This window comes from Phragmites australis, chromosome 8, assembly GCF_958298935.1.
Source record: "Phragmites australis chromosome 8, lpPhrAust1.1, whole genome shotgun sequence".
In the NCBI taxonomy this organism is placed as follows: Eukaryota; Viridiplantae; Streptophyta; class Magnoliopsida; order Poales; family Poaceae; genus Phragmites; species Phragmites australis.
Window position 1 is genome coordinate 29,494,741 of NC_084928.1, and position 18,076 is coordinate 29,512,816.

Here is an 18,076-nt window from a genome sequence, read left to right on the forward strand (position 1 = left end):
GAAAAGTATAAATGAATATTGTCATTAATGATGAGTCATAATTTGACCTATCACTAATGACTGACCTACGATGACCCATCACCGATGAGTTAGTCATTAGTGATGGGTTAAAATATCGTAGGCCAGTTATTAGTGACGGGTCACAATTTGACTCGTCACTGATGACTGGCCTATGATGACCCGTCACAAATAAGTCGTTATTAGTGACGGGTCACAACTACAAACCGTCACTAATTTAATGTCTCGCTTATCTGGTTTTCACGTAGTGATATTATTACTACGTGGCGACTATGGCTAGCCCTGAATCGTGCAAGATATATATGATCCTCAGGTACCCCTTATAGATATATGGTGTTTATAGAATATATAATAATAATTATATATCCTCGTCACCGACTATAAAAATTACACACTTGCATCACATATATAAATGCCATACTATACACAACATTCCCTATAAAAATAATTTAAGCATAAAATCAAATTCTAGCGGCGAGATGTGAACACATTATACTTAAATGTTCTACGCTACGCTTGGACAACACGGCTATGAAAATGCTATGAAAATTTCATCGATTGATCATATCAAGCTAATTCTGAGCCATTCATAATGCCTTTATTTTCACTAGATCAATCACATTGATTCCACATCGAGCGAGATATTTCCGTGCGAGAAATTTGCCACCCTTTTATAATAGCCAAGCATTTTTGGCCCTCCCAACGGGCGAGAAATAGCCTTGTCCCTTTTCCTGCCCTCTGAGAGAAAGATTTTTCTAAATCTCGCCCTCTCAGTGGACGATCCATTTGTTGGGCCCACCAGGAGCGTGAATCCCATAGATTTCCCATTAAGAGGGAGATTTTTATAAATATCATTCTCTCGGAGAATGATCCATTTCTTGGCATCGGTGGCGACCGTGTAAGTCATGGTGGCGAACCAGGCGGCCTCTCCTCACCTTTTGGTTGGGCGATGATACTAGAAGGCAATCAATACATTGCCCAACCAGAGGGCAACATTTATTTCTCACACTCTCGCACGCTGAATGGGTGATGAGGACCTATTTTGGTAAATTTTGAAACATACACATATTTCTACTAAATTAAAAATATAAAATATAAAAATAAAACCTAGGAGTCGGGCTTGGCGAAGTCCAAGTCGAGTAAGGCAGCACTCGTAGCCCACCATCCCACCTCACACCTCCATAGTCTGCTGCTCTAGAGTCTAGACCGTCATTTGCCTCCAGCCCCCTCGTGATTCTTGAGCCTTAGTCATCCGCTGTCTACCGCTCGTCCACTTGTTATGCCACCACATTCTGCTTGACCCCCTTCGGCCTTAGGTCCCCTTTGGTGTTCTAGCTTGGCTGCTCCCACTCTGCGGCCATCGTCTACAAGGCCAAGTTGAGGCATAAGGCAATGACCCCGGCCGCCGGCGCGTGTTCCCCAGCACATGGTAGCTGGCGGCAGCATGGCCTGTGACCTGAGGTCCAAATGTTGGAGTCCCTTGATGACACCATGATGGAGTGGCCCCTGGCCGCCCATGTGGCCTGAAAGTGTGTAGGGATGATGCTACAATGATTCAAGGGTATTCAACTGAATACCCATTATTTAGCAAAAGTTGATACATATAGTATATGTTCCATATAGATGATAGCTGGCAAATGTTTTCATATGTTTGCTGTCAGTTGCGAGCGCTAACGGACAAGAAAAATCCACTGGCACTGGAAGCACCCACCATATGCCCAACCGCCCCACTCAGGCCACTTCACCCTAGTCCTATTTTCCATCTTCTCATTTTGCTAGCCCATTAGCCCAACCGACCGCTCCAACTTAAGACTTAAGAGATCAAAGTTGAGAAAGAGCAAGTAGGCCACTACCACGCCAAGCCTCGTCGAATCAACAGGCAGCCCAGATATAAGCTTCCTGGCGAGGAGGCAACAGTGGCTGCCCCAGGCATCATGCACAAGTGCTCCCGCTACCCACGCCGGTCTTAGAGTCATCACACAAGTGCTGGAGCGGCGTCTCGCCACCGAACACTGAAATCCGGCACCACCCCATCCCCCATGCCCATTCCGCCATTCCCTAATTCTACACTAACATGATAAGTTCTTAATTTTATAATCCTCTATTTTCTGTTTTGAAAGCAAATAATTCATAGTCTCACTCCTTTTGATGTTGTTCTTATGGTCTAGAAAAATAGTACAAGTGTCATGATTGACTTTTGAAAATTGTTTCTGTGAATTTGATGTTCTAACTCTTATCTTGTCCTGGTAAATTATGTCAAATTGTAAATATTCCATATGTATTAATATAGTGTGTTTCACCTGTCTTTCGTTTAGCATTAGACAAAAAAATGGGTAAAAAAATTTCCTTCACGCTACCTCCTAACCATCACATGGTGTATTATACTAGATTTAATTAAAATAACTTCTCACACTAAAAGCTACGTATTACGAGAATTTTTCTTTCGCGCGTTGCATCGATTAGTGTTTACATTGGAGTTGAACATTTTTAATAATTTCAAATACTTATTTTTAAATCCTGGCTTGGGCACTGACAGTGTGCTGCATTGCCCGTACAGTCCCAAGCCATAAGAGACAGACAAAGACAGATCCAATTAGGTAAATTTCTACTTTAATTTAAGCAATTCGATTTAACTTATGTCTGAGATAGTAGAGTTAGCTAATGCGGAGTTGAAATCCGAAACCGTTTGAATTGCATCTTGTAAATTATAAGTAATATAATAAATGTACAGTAAAGAGAACATGTTATCACGGTCTGTGATCCGGGCTGGGTTGTTAGCCGCTGAATTTTGGCCCTAGTATTGGCGGAACGCTAGGTCCGCCACTGGAGGGAGCATGTGCCGACAGCCGCCCTTGTGGGCTATGGCCATGGAAAGCTCAGTCGCTGACTCGCCGTCGTCTCTTGCCGTCACATGTGACTAGCCTTATCCGGCCGCCCTCGCGCTCCCCGGCCCCCGCACACCGGATTGCTTCCCACAAAATTAACCAGCGGCTAATCGCCGCTGTTACTCACCGCCACCATGATTAGCTTAACTACCCTCGAATTTACCAATATGCCCCTCTGCTACTCTCCTTTTCTTCTGTTTCCTCGAGCCCCCCCTGTCATTCTATCGCAGCTGCTGTTCACACTCAACAGTACGGATACTGCCAGCGAGTAGCTCCGCAGCAAATCCAAACCCTAGCCGACTCGATTCGAGGCCATACGGCCGGCGCGGACTCCGAGGTGCCTGCGACGGCGGCGGCGTTGAGGTGGAACGGCCGCGATGGAGGAACACATCCCTCTGGGAGGCGGCGCGGGGAGGCCGCCGATCCCGGCGTCGGCGAGGAAGCCGGTGCTCGCGCACCACGCCTCCTTTGTAAGTCTGCTCCCTCGAATCTCGCTTCTTCCTGCGCGGCTAGTTCGGTAGCTTGTGTGATCTGTGTGAAAGGTGGGAGCTTTATATGGTTCTTGGGTCGATTCGTGCTTAATCTGTGTGCTGTTTCGTGAGGCTACTGTTTCCTGCACCGCAAGGTGGGAGCTGCTTGTGCCAAGGAGCTAGGGTTGGCACCGGTGTGATGGGATGGGAATTGTTGTCCCGGATTTGGGAGTTGAGGAGATAGGGGAAGGAATCTCGAGCTCTGAGTACTCTGGTACATCCATGTTGTACTAGAGTACTAGTGGTAAGTAGGAAGCTGGGGCAGGATGCTTGGATCCGTGCGGTTTATGTGGGTGCAGGTTATTGGGAGTCTACAAAGCCGTTTTAGATGCTTGTGATCCGGTGGGTATTTTGCGAGGACTGCCCTGGGTTATATGAACCGATTGATTGTATCAAATGGGTGAAGTACTGGGTACACGGAGCATTTCAGAATGTTTGCGTAAAGCCGTAAAGTAGATGACCACATTGGTACCTGGTGCTACCGTAGCATTTTCATGGCGCGTAATTGCAGGTAGGTACTAGGTAATGGACATGAGTACATGATGCTTTAACCTTGCGCTTGAATTGGGGATTTTGTTCCTGGAGACGTTACTGTTTATCATGCCCTATGGAGAAAAAAGGCACAATGGTGGTTTGAGTACATTGCAAAAGGGCAGAATTGAACTGTTAATCTAGTACTTGTATGTCATGAAAAGTCGGATACTTCCCACACCCTGTTCTGACCTCATGGCCCTAGAATATCATTGAAAGTACTGTCTTGTGTCTGCTTTATATATTGATTGATCCCGAAGTTCTCCACTCCTCCACAGTTGGAAAACCACTGAAGTATATTTATATTCCACCTTAAAAGGAATTTACAAATCAGAAATTTGGGATGATTTAATCATCCTGCACCAGATTTTGGTTCTGATCTCATAGATCTACTAGATACTTGGTTTATGTTTGGAAATTTGGGATCTGTAGTATTGATTTTTACAGGATTCACTTGATAGGAAGATTAATAAGGTGATACATATGACATGTTTGTCTTTTACCTTTTAACTTGAGGTGTAAAAGGAATTAAAACAAAATCTTTCACCTCAGTATGAAAGCGCATACAATATAAATCTTGTAATTTCCTTTTCCTTGTATGTTTGAGTAGTTGTAAAAAATGGCATTGGTTTTGAAGGTGAGGAGTCCTGCAAACAAGACAAAGCCTGAAACTGAGAAAACTTTTGAAAACATGGACACTGAATTTATCCCTGTTGTACGGTCTGGAGGCTGGGCTGATATCGGATCAAGGCACACAATGGAGGATGTCTACATTTGCTGTGATAATTTCATGCAAGATTTTGGGTTTGAAAGTTCTGAAGAAGGCCCCAGTGCCTTTTATGGGGTATGTTTTTATTCATCTGTGGCACTGTCCATTTTCCTTTATCTACATTGTACTACATCTTAGCTGATTGTAGCCATTTCATGGCTGGAGAAACAGTATCAGCTTCCTCCTTGGAAAGTATTTTGGTCCATCCAACAGGGATTTCCTGCATATTTACCTTTATTTCCATTCTATTGTTTTAGGTTTTTGATGGGCATGGTGGAAAGCACGCAGCTGATTTTGTGTGCAGCAATTTGCCAAGGTTTATTGTCGACGATGAGGGTTTCCCTAGGGAGATAAAGAAAGCTTTATCCTCTGCATTCTTGCAGACTGATGCTGCTTTTGCAGATGCATGTTCTCTGAACTGCTCTCTTGCTTCCGGCACAACTGCGCTTGCAGCATTAGTCGTTGGGAGGTAATGGCCTTATAAACTTCTGCAATTGTAAGCCTTATACAAAGTTATAAACTTCTGCAACTGTAAGCCTTATACAAAGTTATTGTGTAGCACATATGATGACTACTATTTTGAAGTTTATCACCACATATATATGACAGTAGCCCTTATTTGTTTTCATCCCACCTGTTGAAATCAATTCTGACATGTGCATGCATGCACACAGTATAGCACAAATGATAGCTACTGTTTGAAGTTTGTTACTACTTACTCACGATGGGAGCCCTTCATATTTGCTTCTATGGGCCTTAGGTGCTCTTTTATTCCACCTGTCCAATTTGATACTGACATTTGCACGCATGCATACAGTAGCAAACAAGGGCTACACATGCTTTCAATTTCTTTTCCTACAAATATCTGTACCTCCCGTCCTTTGGTGACTGCAAGTATTCATGTGCCGCACATGTGTTGTTTTTCAACATGCTCATTCGTGGTTTGCTACCTTAAAAGAGTTTTCTAAAGAGCGTCCCCACCCAAACTCCCCAAGGGGAGAAAAAACTGTGATTTACTAAAAATTGTCAGTGCTGGTCTCAAAGTTATGTACATACTGAAGATAACTAGCTTTTCTTTTTATCCTCAACTGTTGGCATATTTATGTTCCTGTGTGCTTGACAGGTCACTTCTGGTCGCAAATGCTGGTGATTGTCGAGCCGTACTTTGTCGTCGTGGAAAGGCAATCGAGATGTCCAGGGACCACAAGCCATCTTGTAACAGGGAGAAGACGCGCATTGAGGCATTGGGTGGATATGTTGACGATGGATACCTTAATGGGCAGCTCAACGTCGCGCGAGCAATCGGGGACTGGCACATGGAAGGAATGAAGGCATGTGATGGTCTCGGCCCTCTTAGTGCCGAGCCTGAGGTAATGACGATGGATCTTACTGAGGAGGACGAATTCCTGATCATGGGTTGTGATGGGATCTGGGATGTATTCCGCAGCCAAAATGCGGTGGACTTTGCACGCCGGAAGCTCCAAGAGCACAATGACCCTGCTGCTTGCTGTAAAGAACTAGTTGACGAGGCCATCAAGAGGAAGAGTGGCGATAACCTTTCTGTAGTTGTCGTCTGCTTCAACACAAGGCCGCCTCCTGTCCTAACAGCTCCAAGGCCTCGAGTACAGAGGAGTATATCTGCGGAAGGCCTGAGGGAGCTGCAAAGCTTCCTCGATAGCTTGGCCGATTGACACGGGACTCCAGCAGCCCTGCCATACTGTAGTTTTGCCCTTTTCCAGCTTAAATTGGAAAATAGGTTTAGCATGCACTATCTCATAATTTCGCCGAGATAGCTGTTGTTGAGTAATCCAGAGTTGTAACATATGCTGCGGCAAATTGTATCTGCAGTTGAGAGTATTATTTATTGGTTTCTGGGACATGTTAACTTTGTAGGTCTCGAATGATCAGAATCGACATTTCTTAGATCTAGGCGAATCGGTGGCTGGTCTTGGTAAAGACTATTCATGGCTTGGAATCTCTGTAATGCTTAAGTTGGATAAGTTTTTCTGACGAGTTCGGATAAGTTTTTCTGACGAGTTCTTCTGAGGCGTTCTTGGCTGATCCTGTAGTTTCTTTCTTGTTTCAGTTTCAATTTCTCTTCACTTGTATCTAATGGAGCAGGTCAAAGTCAGAAAAGTTATCACTGATGTTTGGGAGCTGAAGATGTCAACGCAAAAGGCAAGAATATTTTTATATTTTATATTTCTTTAATATTATCAAGAATATATGGTTGTTTTAAAAAATTGTAGGTCTAACCTATCATCTTATCTTCAACGGGTGAGAACAAGATTTTACTCGTTGATCTCGTCGGTTAAACAGGTGAGATTTTGTGGGTTTCAGCTGTTAGCGAATTAAATAACCGAAAAGAGAAAGATCTCACTTGTTCAGCGGGCAAGACTTTCATGATGCTCATCCGTTGAACGGCAATATGTGCATATAATTTATGTAAATTTATCGGTATTTGTTTAGCTCTTTAATGTAAGATTGTATGAGTAACTTTTTTAATGAAGTTATGTTGGGAGGATATAAAATCTATTTTTTTTTAACAATTATAGTTGTGAAACACTCTTAGTATAGAATCCGGTACGAAGATTACATACGTTGACAAATATTACATGGAACATCGAGTTTATTGTCGCTGCACTAAAGGATCCTAACCATAAAGAGATGACGATAACAAATATTAGTATGCATGGTACGCCTAAAGACTAACCTAATAACGTGCCGTTGCTAATCCTAAGATGCCTTAGCGAATGAAAAAAATATGAGATTATAATAGATGCTCTCTACTGAGTGTATCTAGGATATTTACCATTTCGCGAGGCTTCAGGGCCCTACGCCTTAGCGCGACGGGCCCTCTTCTGCTGTCTTTCCCTCTCTGATTCGTGTGCTTCAGCCATGGTGCGCTCCTTCGCTGTCTTCCTCATGAATCGCTCCTCCTGACGCTTTAGTCGTAGTTCCTCTTGCTGTTGCTCATACTTCTGAAGTTCGTACGTTTTTCTCATCCACCGCATGCTCATGTCGACCCACCGCTTCTGGTGTTAATTTTGCTCTATATCGAGCCATTCCATGAAGTCATAGATAGGTAGAGCAGACTGGACAAATAAAAAAGATGAGAGATTAGTAAGATAGTATATGAAATCATATGGAAAGTGCAATATGGGTCGACGTTCGCAACCTCTCTGGCGTAGAGGATCATGCTTCTCAAGACCATATTATTGTGGGTCTCGGTGAACATGACCCAACCGAACAACCACAGGAGGTACGCCTCCAGGTGGCGGGAGACGTCCTCATCGCCTGCCTGAGAAAGGATGTTGTCAGCTTATAAAAAAAGGAGCAAGTACCAATATCTTATTGCATTAGTAGCGTAATGAAGATGAGAAAATAATATGAGACATACGTACAACAATTAGAATGAGAAAGGCCTTTGTTAGGCCATGCTTCTCGATCCCTGGAAAAGGCTGAACGGGGCTACGCCGTCCCTTTGTTCAACGACGGAGAAGTGGGCCAACATCTCGTTGGGCCATCCCACGCCCATGTACCTAGCCCGAACAACGGCACCCGTGCAAGGCAGGCCTATCAGGAGCGAGACGTCCTTGAGCATGGGCGCATCTCGCCGCACGAGAGGTGGAGCGTGTGCGTTTCGGGATGCCACATGTCGATAAGGGCCGTGAGGAGGGTCCTGTCATAGCTGAACCACTTGGCCACCTCCGAGGCCCCAGCCAATGCATCCAGCTTCACCAGTCGGCATAACAGAAATAGGCCAGCAGCACGCAACCTGCAAATATAATACAATTAGCGACGAATAACTATAAAAATCACTATAAAATGTTAAATGTAAAATGGACAAACCTCGGAATCCAGCGCTCGTCAATCCTCATGAGCTTATACAACACATGAGATCGTAGTATCGGGAGCTCCTCAGCCTGCACCGCAGTGCGGTATGAACGGTGCCTAACGTTGACCTCAGGGTCAAGCAGCTTCAGATACGTCATACCTGCATGTTTACAGGTTTTTACATTTGTATATGCAACACAAGCACAGAGTAAGAAGTGTCGATCACTCTAAACCTGGTCTAAAGTGGTTTTTATTTATGGGAACTGGACAAGTAAACGTCCAACATATAATATAACATAATAGATTATTCAAATCGTACATAAATATATGAACAAATCATAACCTAACATATTACAACTTCACACATAGTGACAGTCTCAGTACTAAAACAATAAAATGCATTGTTGTGCACATGAATATCTATCACACCATGAATTACAATATTAATCGATCTAAATGAGCCGACGAAGCTGACAGCCAACGACCCCGAGGATGTCTGCCATCTGCACCAGACCCGGAAGAACCTACTTCCATGAGGTTCACACTTGGGACACCAACCGTGCATTTCTTATAAGTGCGTCCTGTTCTGTTACACTTACTGCACAATTTCATGCGACGCCCAGCTTCTGCTTCATCCATGTCATTACGGAGCCTTGTAGTCATGCGCCGTCCCTCGTTCTGCTTCATCTTATCGGGACCAGGGATGAACACACAATCGGGCCCAGATTTCTTCGTGAAAGAACCATAAATCTCGAAATCATAGACCTCATAGTTCCAAGTATCGAACAAAACTTCATTCTTGAAGTAGTCAGAGACATACCTCTGAGTCCTCATACCCATCACAGCACACGCGACAATCACATGGGAGCATGACTTCTCAGAAGCATCAGCTTTTAGCATGTGCAAATGCACCTGTCATTAAAGATGGCGCACTCGTGGATAACTCTCTCATACTTTCCTCTTCTCCTTCCTTTATCCCTGCATAGAATTTCGTATCTGTGCTGTTCAATTTCCATGATTTTTACGCGGTGCATCTTTGCTTTCTTCGCCTTGTTTTCCATGTACTTAGTCATCTTCGTCTCATAAATTATACTAGCATTATTCAGTGTCATGTGCGCTACTGCATAGTGATCCCTAAAATACTTGCATATCCCTTGAAGTATGAACTCTACAATCCCCACCAACGATAACCCCCTCACACCTTTCATCACCCAGCTGCAAACTTATGTTAAATTTGTAGTCATAATGCCATACCTAACCCCATTTGAGAAGAGCGCACTTCTCCTTCAGCTCATTCTCAATCCACTCGCTAAATGACCTGGTAGATGACCCGGTCCTCCGCGTGATACCAGCTTCATTGTCCTTTGGTAGGGACTCAAGAGGTACAAGTTCATCCTCTGGCCCCCTCATGGGTCTCCCTGCACGCTCCTGTGTTTGCTTTTTTGTTAGCTCATCGAGTGTCTTCTAATGAGCATTAAACTTCCACTACTGGTTATGACCGCACAATCGCTTGAAGATGTTCATGAGATTCCTTTTCTCGAATTGGCGGAAGAAGTTTGCACTCAAATACCTTATGCACCACCTACTTTGCATATTTGGCCACACAGGTCCAATCAAGCCACCGTCCATTCCATTTTGCAAATCCAGAATTTCCTTGAGCATCCCAGCATGCCAATCATGTATAATGCATACATTCGGCCGACCACAAATAATTATCATCCTTACACAGTACAAGAATCAATACCAAATACTACTATTCTCACCCACCATAAATACAAAGGCCAACACTAGAACTTGATTGGTTCCATCGACCTTAATAGTAGTTTGGATCTGTTCCATAAACTTGCCAGTAACGAAAGTGTCGTTGATGCACAAGATATGCTGATAATGCTTGACAGCTTTGATACATACTCCTATTGCAAAGAAACATCGGTTTAGGACTTACTTGCCAGGTTTGGACAACAATTGGTACTTATCAATATCATAATACATCCCTTGATTCCTTCAAGCAATGGTCTACATTAAATGTGGCAGATTCTTATACAACGCTTTGTAGGTCCTGAACCTCATCTCGATTGCCTTCCTCTTCACCCTCCATGCCTTGTTGTAGTTGATAGTGTACTTGTACTCCTACTCAATTTGTTTGATTATGGACCATGGTTCGCAGTTAAGGTTGTTCACAATCAAAGCGTACATCACATTAGCGACAAAGGATTAGGTTATGCACCTATGGTTGGGCTCATGTTTGTCCATCATGTAAGTGTGATCAACCACAATCGACACTTCCCAATAGTCAATCCACTTCCTTGAAGTCGTGGATCCACCACAGGAAACCCTCATCCACACATTTGATATCATATTCTTTCTTGTTTGACTTGACAACATAAAACTATCGTCGAAGCGATGTCTCCTATTGAGTCACAACATCCTTCATGGCCTAATTGGTAGGATGCCTAGCACCTTAAGTCACCTCATTTTGCGTATACTCCTAGGCCACTTGATTCCCCTCATTCACCATAAGATTGTTGAAGTTGGGATTGTCCCAGTCCACGGGAACCGAAGCATCATCCCCATCATCTGAAATGTCATACTCAGGGGATTCGTTAGCCTCACGATCATCACGCTCCATCTATTCAATTAGAGAAGGGATTCGTTCTCCCTCGTCTGTCTCATCGATAGGTTCATTCAAATAATCCGGTGAATATGCATCATCCGGATCGATATCCTCCTCATACTCTTCCTCAACACCCTCCTCCTCTTCGTACCCCCACCATACATCTCCTCAACTATCTCTTTATTCTTTCATTGTACAAGCAACATAGGAGACCAACCTCTGTGCACAACATCTTCCACACTTCATCTTCCGTCCTAGTACATACCTTCTCTGTAACAGTTGCTCACAATGTTAATGGTCATCTCTCGAATCCCGAGGTCTATTTTGAAACCCTGCATCAACTAGGCATAGAAATGTTTGACACTTTTGTGCATAGGTCTAGAGATACCCTTATTCATTGACTGAAATACGGATAATACTACACTTTTCAGACCATATAATATTTCTGTATCCACATAAAAAATCATAAACTGTCACATATCCGACATATCTGACAACCATCAATAAAAACCCTAACATTATTGCAACATAACATAAATAATTATGTAAAACTAATCTAGAATGGAAATTTCATTACAAACATAGCCCAACATATAATCTATACTCTAACAAAATATTTTCAAGCTGTACACCAAACACCTCTAAATCTTACATCTACCATATCAGTTATGACTACACTATATCTAAAACCTACATTTAATATCTAACATATATCTAAATACTATTTCTAATTACTAAAATATGCGTATGAATATGCCCTCCCCTCTTCTCCTCTCCTCTCGGCTCAATAGGAAATAAATGAGGCGTGACGTTGATAGGACCAGTCGCACTGGTTTAAATACCCAAAAGGTCACGCCCCCACAATAGGCGAGACCTTTTGGGTGGACCCACTTGTCGGAGATGCCATAGAGGTCTCGCCCGTTCAGCGGGCGAGAACTTAATCTCGCCCGACGAACGGGCAAGATATTCCTTTCTCCGGTTATTTAATTCGCTGATCACTGGGACTCACAAGATCTCGTCCGTTTAACAGGCGAGTCCTTGTTCTCACCTATTGAACGGGTGACGATACGTTAGATCTGCGATTTTTTAAATGATCATGTATTCTTAAAAGTATTGGAGAAATAAAATATATAAAAAATCCAAAAGGAAACGACAAGGGCCCAACATGCCATGAACTGAAACTAAACAATCCCTGACGATGAAACCTCTTATCTCTTCACCATTTCGCAGTCAATCAACAGTGCTGGCTTTCACCGTCACTCTGAGCGATTTGGTCATTTCAGTGATGGTTGCCTCCTGCAACGATCTGACCCTGGCGTTACTGCTTCTGATTGTAAAAAAAAAAGAGGGGGGGGGGGGGGAGGAAGCCTGAAGCAATCAAATCATTCATATGTCCTGTGATGGAAAACCCGAGCGCTCGTGTTTATGTTCTATGTAAAATATTTAGCATCCATTTGGAATCCAGGAATTTCGTAAGAACATTATAGTAATCAGTACAAATTCTCGCGTTGCAATCCCAAACGGGCCTTTTACTTTGGTACGTATTTGAGCTGCTTCATAGGATCATGGAGCCCGGTTTGCGTTTGCAGTCTGGCAGCTTTTGCTGAAAGACGGCACACAGAAAACAAGCAGCAGTTCGATGATCAAAACGTATCGCCCTTCATTCCTCTCAGATTTTATTTTTTGTGGAAGTCCAACTTTCATCCTCCATGTGTAACGGTTACCTCGTATAGAAAAGTAAGTGTTAGTAAAACTACAATCGTCTAAGCAAAATTGAAGTCTGAATTACTAAAGGTTGCACCGTCATCTGAAAAATGATATCGACAAAATAACGGCCTTTTTTTTTTAATTCTTATTCCTTCAAATGATATGCAAAGTGCAGCTCATATTGTAAGCTCAACATCACAACAGCATAAATATGCTGGTCAAAGGTGTCACGCCCGTATCTTGTAATAAGCATCTAGACCTCTAATTCAAATTTTGGTGATTAGTAATGGAATTATAGTGACTAACTTGTTTTACGAAGTATCATTGAGAGTTAGGTCACGATGATGGTTCTTAGAAATTCTTAGGCCCAATATTGGTTTTTTTTATTGTGATTGTCAAAGTATATGAGTGAAGATTAAGGATTATATAGCTCTAACTATCACAAGGAGTTGAGGTTGACACTTAGAAATAAATAGGTTCTTTGTTTTTCTTTTGGCCTAATATAAAGGGGTAGATGATAGTAGTTTGATATAGTTAGAGTCAGAGAGGTGTTCATGATGCACACCTGATTAGTCTAGCACTAAGTAGCTCAGCTGAAGCCTAAGAAAGTAAAGAAGTCGAGGCTGAGATAAATATTGGATTGAATTGGATGTCTTGGATTTTTTATAGTCATTGTATAATGCAGTGAGGCATGAAAAATGGACAGCTTCTTTGAAGATTCAAACTCTGAAGTCACTGCATGATGCGGTGACGCATGGTGCAGTGCACCGTCCCTCTGTTGCTGAGAGGTTGCGACTCGGGGAGGTCCAAAACTAAGTCACCACATGATGCGGTGATGCAAGTTACTGCATGATGCAGTGCATTGTACTTCATTTCCAAAGATTTTAAAGTTTTGAGGTTTCTATGGAAGTCAAGTCACTGCATGATGCAGTGGTTGTGGTAACTGCATATTGTGGTGTAATATCTGTCACCTGCAGAGAGTTTGAGAAAACATGGAGATCGAAGATGGACTATCATTGCATGATGTGATGAGTTGTATGGAATAGTAATGGTTAGTTTTCCTGACAGTTGGAGTTCCTATTCACTGCATGATGTGGTGGTCCATCACATCATATGGTGACCTAGGACTCTGCAGCTCATGAATAGTAATAGATAGTTTTTCCTTGGGGTTATAAGTACCCTCTCACCCATTGCATTAAGGTTCTCTTGGCTGTTTTGTGAGTTCATACACTTCATTGGAGAATCAAGAGGAAGAAGAAGCACTTAAGTAAATTGCAAGTTTCTTAATTGAAGATTAAGAATATCATTAGTATTACAAGAGTATCTAGTGTGCATCCATCCATCTATTTGGATTAGATTAGGTCAAGTGAGGTCTTTGGTTTATTACTTTTAGTGATTGGTGTCATCTAGATGGTTTGGTTGCATTTGATCTTGGTGAGCTTCAAGGAGATGATTTGTTGAAGCCCCAAGATGATGATATGCAAGTTTAGAATCTACCAATTCAGATTGGAGAAGGACTATCACTAGAGAGAGTTTGGTCCATACACAAATCAAGAGGGAGCTAGACCCTTGTGCAGTTGCTCCAACAAGGACTAGCAGGCAGCGCTAACTCCTCGATACCTTGGGAGAAAATGAGGTTTCTTTATTCTTCTCTTTACATTTAAGCATTACCTTATAGCATTTAATTTATGCAATTGCACATAACAAAAGCACTAAAACAACTAGGATTCTTGGGTATCTTGATCCTTTCGCATCTCCAACGTGGGTGGAGCACATTGCAAATAAAAAAAACACTAAAACAACTAAGATTTTTCTTGTTCTCGGTCTCTTTGTCACTTTCTTGCCCTTCCCTCTGTAACCAAGAACAAAGATTTCCACATTCTTTGCCTTTTATCTCAACCAAATTAGTTGATTGCAATTGTTGTTCTAATTTTGTGTTTTGTCAAAATTGGAAAATTTGCGTAATAAATATCATTATCAGTTTTCCTCAATGCGCTTCATCTGCCTCTACTATCACCTAGCTCGTCTAGATAAAGTGAGGGCGGGTGCATGCACAACCCCAAAGTGGACAACAACTCAAACCCTTATTCTAGCAACTTTTTCATCACTCCCTCTCTGGTGACTCATTTAGGTCTAGGAGTTGATTTTTAGCCTCATAAGAGTTTGGCTTCTTCTTGAGTTGTTAAGGTGCTGATCGGACAGGTCGAACAACAACTTCTTCCCCAAGTTGTTGAGCTACGACTAGTCAGATAGGTTGCAAGGTGGCATCTCCTGCATCAGTGGAACACACTGTACATGAAAAAAGCACTAAAAACAACTATGAGTCTTCTTGTTCTTCGTCTCTCTGTCACTTGCTTGCTCTGCCCTCTATCATCAAGAATAAATTTTTCCATGGTCTTTGCCTTTTATCTTCCAACCAAACTAGGTGATTGTAATTTTTGTTGTGTTTTTCCAAAATTGGAAGAGATTGGGGGCCCATGCCCTTGTTAGTTTACCTCAATGCACTTACTATGCCTATGCTTTTACCTAGCCCATCAAGATGAAGAGAGTGGGGGCCCATGCCCAAGGCCAAAAGTGCACAGAGGCTCAGCCTATTATTCTAGAAATTTGTTCATCACTCCGTGTCTAGTGACTCATTGAGGTCTAAGAGTTTTTTTTTCTAGCCTCATCTGAATTCAGCTTCTTTCTTGAGTCGTCAAGCTGCTGGTCAAATGGGTCGCATGGTGGCATCTCTTGCATCAGTGGAACATGTTGCACATGACAAAAGCACTAAAACAACTAAGAGTCTTCATATTGTATGTCTCTCTATCACTTGCTAGCTCCTCCATCTGCTGCCAACAACAAAGTTTTCCATGTACTTTGCCTTTTATTCAACCAAATCATGTGATTGGCACATGGCTCGGCCCCTTATTCCATCAACTTGTTCATCACTCCCTATTTAGTGACTCATTTAGGTCTAGGAGCTTTTTTTTTTTCCAGCCTCACCTGAATTTGGCTTCTTTCCCAAGTTGTTGAGTTGATGCTATTATGGGCTGGACGGCTACCAGTTGTCGAGATGCAGTTGCTCAAATAGGTCATATATTGGCATCTCCTATGTCGGTGGAACACACTGCACATAATAAAAGCACTAAAACAACTAGCATTATATTTGTTCTTCATCTCTCTGTCACTTGCTTTCTCCTCCCTCTGTCGCCAAGAACAAAGTTTTCTATCTCCTTTAAATTCATCTTTCAACAAAATCAGGTGATTGTAATCATCATTCTTATTTTGTGTTTCTTAAGAATTAGATGTTTCGCATAATAAAATGTCCATGTCGGTTTGCCTTAATGCGCTTACTCTACTTCTACTTTCATCCAGCTCATCCAGGGAAAGAGAGGGGGGCATGCCCCCATTCCAAAGTGGACAACAGCTTGACCCCGTATTCTAGCAACTTGTTCATCACTCCCTCTCTGATGACTCATTTAGGTTCAGGAGTTCTTTTTTAGCCTTACCTAAATTTGGCTTCTATCCTGAGTCATCGAGCTTCTGGTCAGACAGGTTGCATGACTGCATCTCCTATGTTAGCGGAACACACTACATATGGAAAATGCACTAAAGTAACTAAGAGTCCTCCTGCTCTTGGTGGCTTGGCCTCGGGGCTAGGTGGGCCATGTGTAGTTGCACATGGTGGGGACAAAGAGATTCAAGAGACGAAACTAATAGAACATAGGTAAAATGAAGGAATTTCATAAGACTTGAATGCATTAGGAAAATTTCCTTTGGATCCTTTTTTAATATACTAGTGGATTAACCCGTGCATTTCTGGCTAGACTTGTACATGGTCTTTTATTACTCAATTCTAATTTCTATGGTCAAAAGTGCAATTGTTTTTACTATACACTTTTAATTAAAGATATAATTGTACATTATGCAATGTAGTACCTCTAACTATATACACAATTATGACATAGTTGTACCAAAAAAGTATAAACCCTTTTATTTTCCAAAAAATACTATTTATTTTCTTGATTTAAGGACCATTGGCGTCCCTCCATTTTACTTTTCATTTAAGGATTTCTCTAGGTGTTCAATGGCCCATGCAATTTTGTATCCTTTTACATGATTTTTCTCATTATAAAGAATACTAGAATTTTAATTCATCTCCTATTTTTTTCTTCTTTAATGATCATTGAGGTGTCTTGACTTTTATATTTAAGAACTTTTGGGTGCTTAGCCCGTACAGATAGATGCATACACTATAATAAAATAGCACATTAGTGATGGGTCACAGTTCATATACCCGTCACTCCGAACGCATCACTAATGATGACCCATTAGTGACGGGTTCTACGGTCACCAGTGACGGCTCACAGTTCAGACCCATCACTAATGTACATATCCTATGGCCTGAGAAGACTTGTTGTCCGTCACTAATGATGGTCATTTAGTGATGGGTGCATTTACCACCCATCACTAAAGACCGAATCTAAGTGACAGGTTGTAATCTCGCGCATCACTGATGATTGTGACGGGTAGTAACCGTACCCTATCAGTGGGACTCAGTCATTAGTGATGGGTGATAGATGCACCTGTCACTGTGACTATATCATTAGTGATAGGTGGTAAATGCACCCATCACTAATGAATGAGTCATCAGTGATGCATGAGGTTACAACCTGTTACTGATGACATCTTTAGTGACATGTGACATTTTCACTCATTACTAATGTGCCCATGCCTCGAAGGGCTTTACCTGTTTCCTGGCTACATCCTCAAGCAATATTAGGATTTGACAGTCATCTTATCCTACAAATATTTCACATCAAGAAACATATATGCACATATCGACGACATTTTCGACATCAGGCAACATATATAAGAACTCAGGTAACATATATATGCATATATCGACCACATCTTCAACATCAGGTAACATATACAAGAGCGTAGTCTATATAAACGGGTGTCATAACAAAACACAACAGTACATCGATCATATAAAGTACATCACATCAGTGCAATGGAACATATCACATCAGTACAATGGAACATATCAAACATATCATGTTAGTGTGTCGCCTCCCTACAATGGAACTCGCCTTTTGAAGGGATGACTTCTATCATTATGAACGAGGTGATCTATCCTCGAATGTTGAAGAGTGTAGACTCCTCGATGATGCCGTCCAGTATGCTGAATTCTTGCTAA

The 18,076-nt window shown here is 42.1% G+C and overlaps 1 protein-coding gene across 1 annotated transcript; it reads left to right on the plus strand.

The window, feature by feature from the left end:
• Nucleotides 1–2,995: 2,995 nt before the first annotated feature.
• Nucleotides 2,996–6,743, plus strand: LOC133926953 (probable protein phosphatase 2C 57). The gene is made up of 4 exons (XM_062373138.1): nt 2,996–3,373; nt 4,602–4,808; nt 4,991–5,202; nt 5,857–6,743. The coding sequence occupies exons 1-4, from the start codon at nt 3,281–3,283 to the stop codon at nt 6,422–6,424; spliced, it is 1,080 nt and encodes a 359-aa protein (XP_062229122.1). The 5' UTR covers nt 2,996–3,280; the 3' UTR covers nt 6,425–6,743.
• The last annotated feature ends 11,333 nt before the right edge of the window (nt 6,744–18,076 follow it).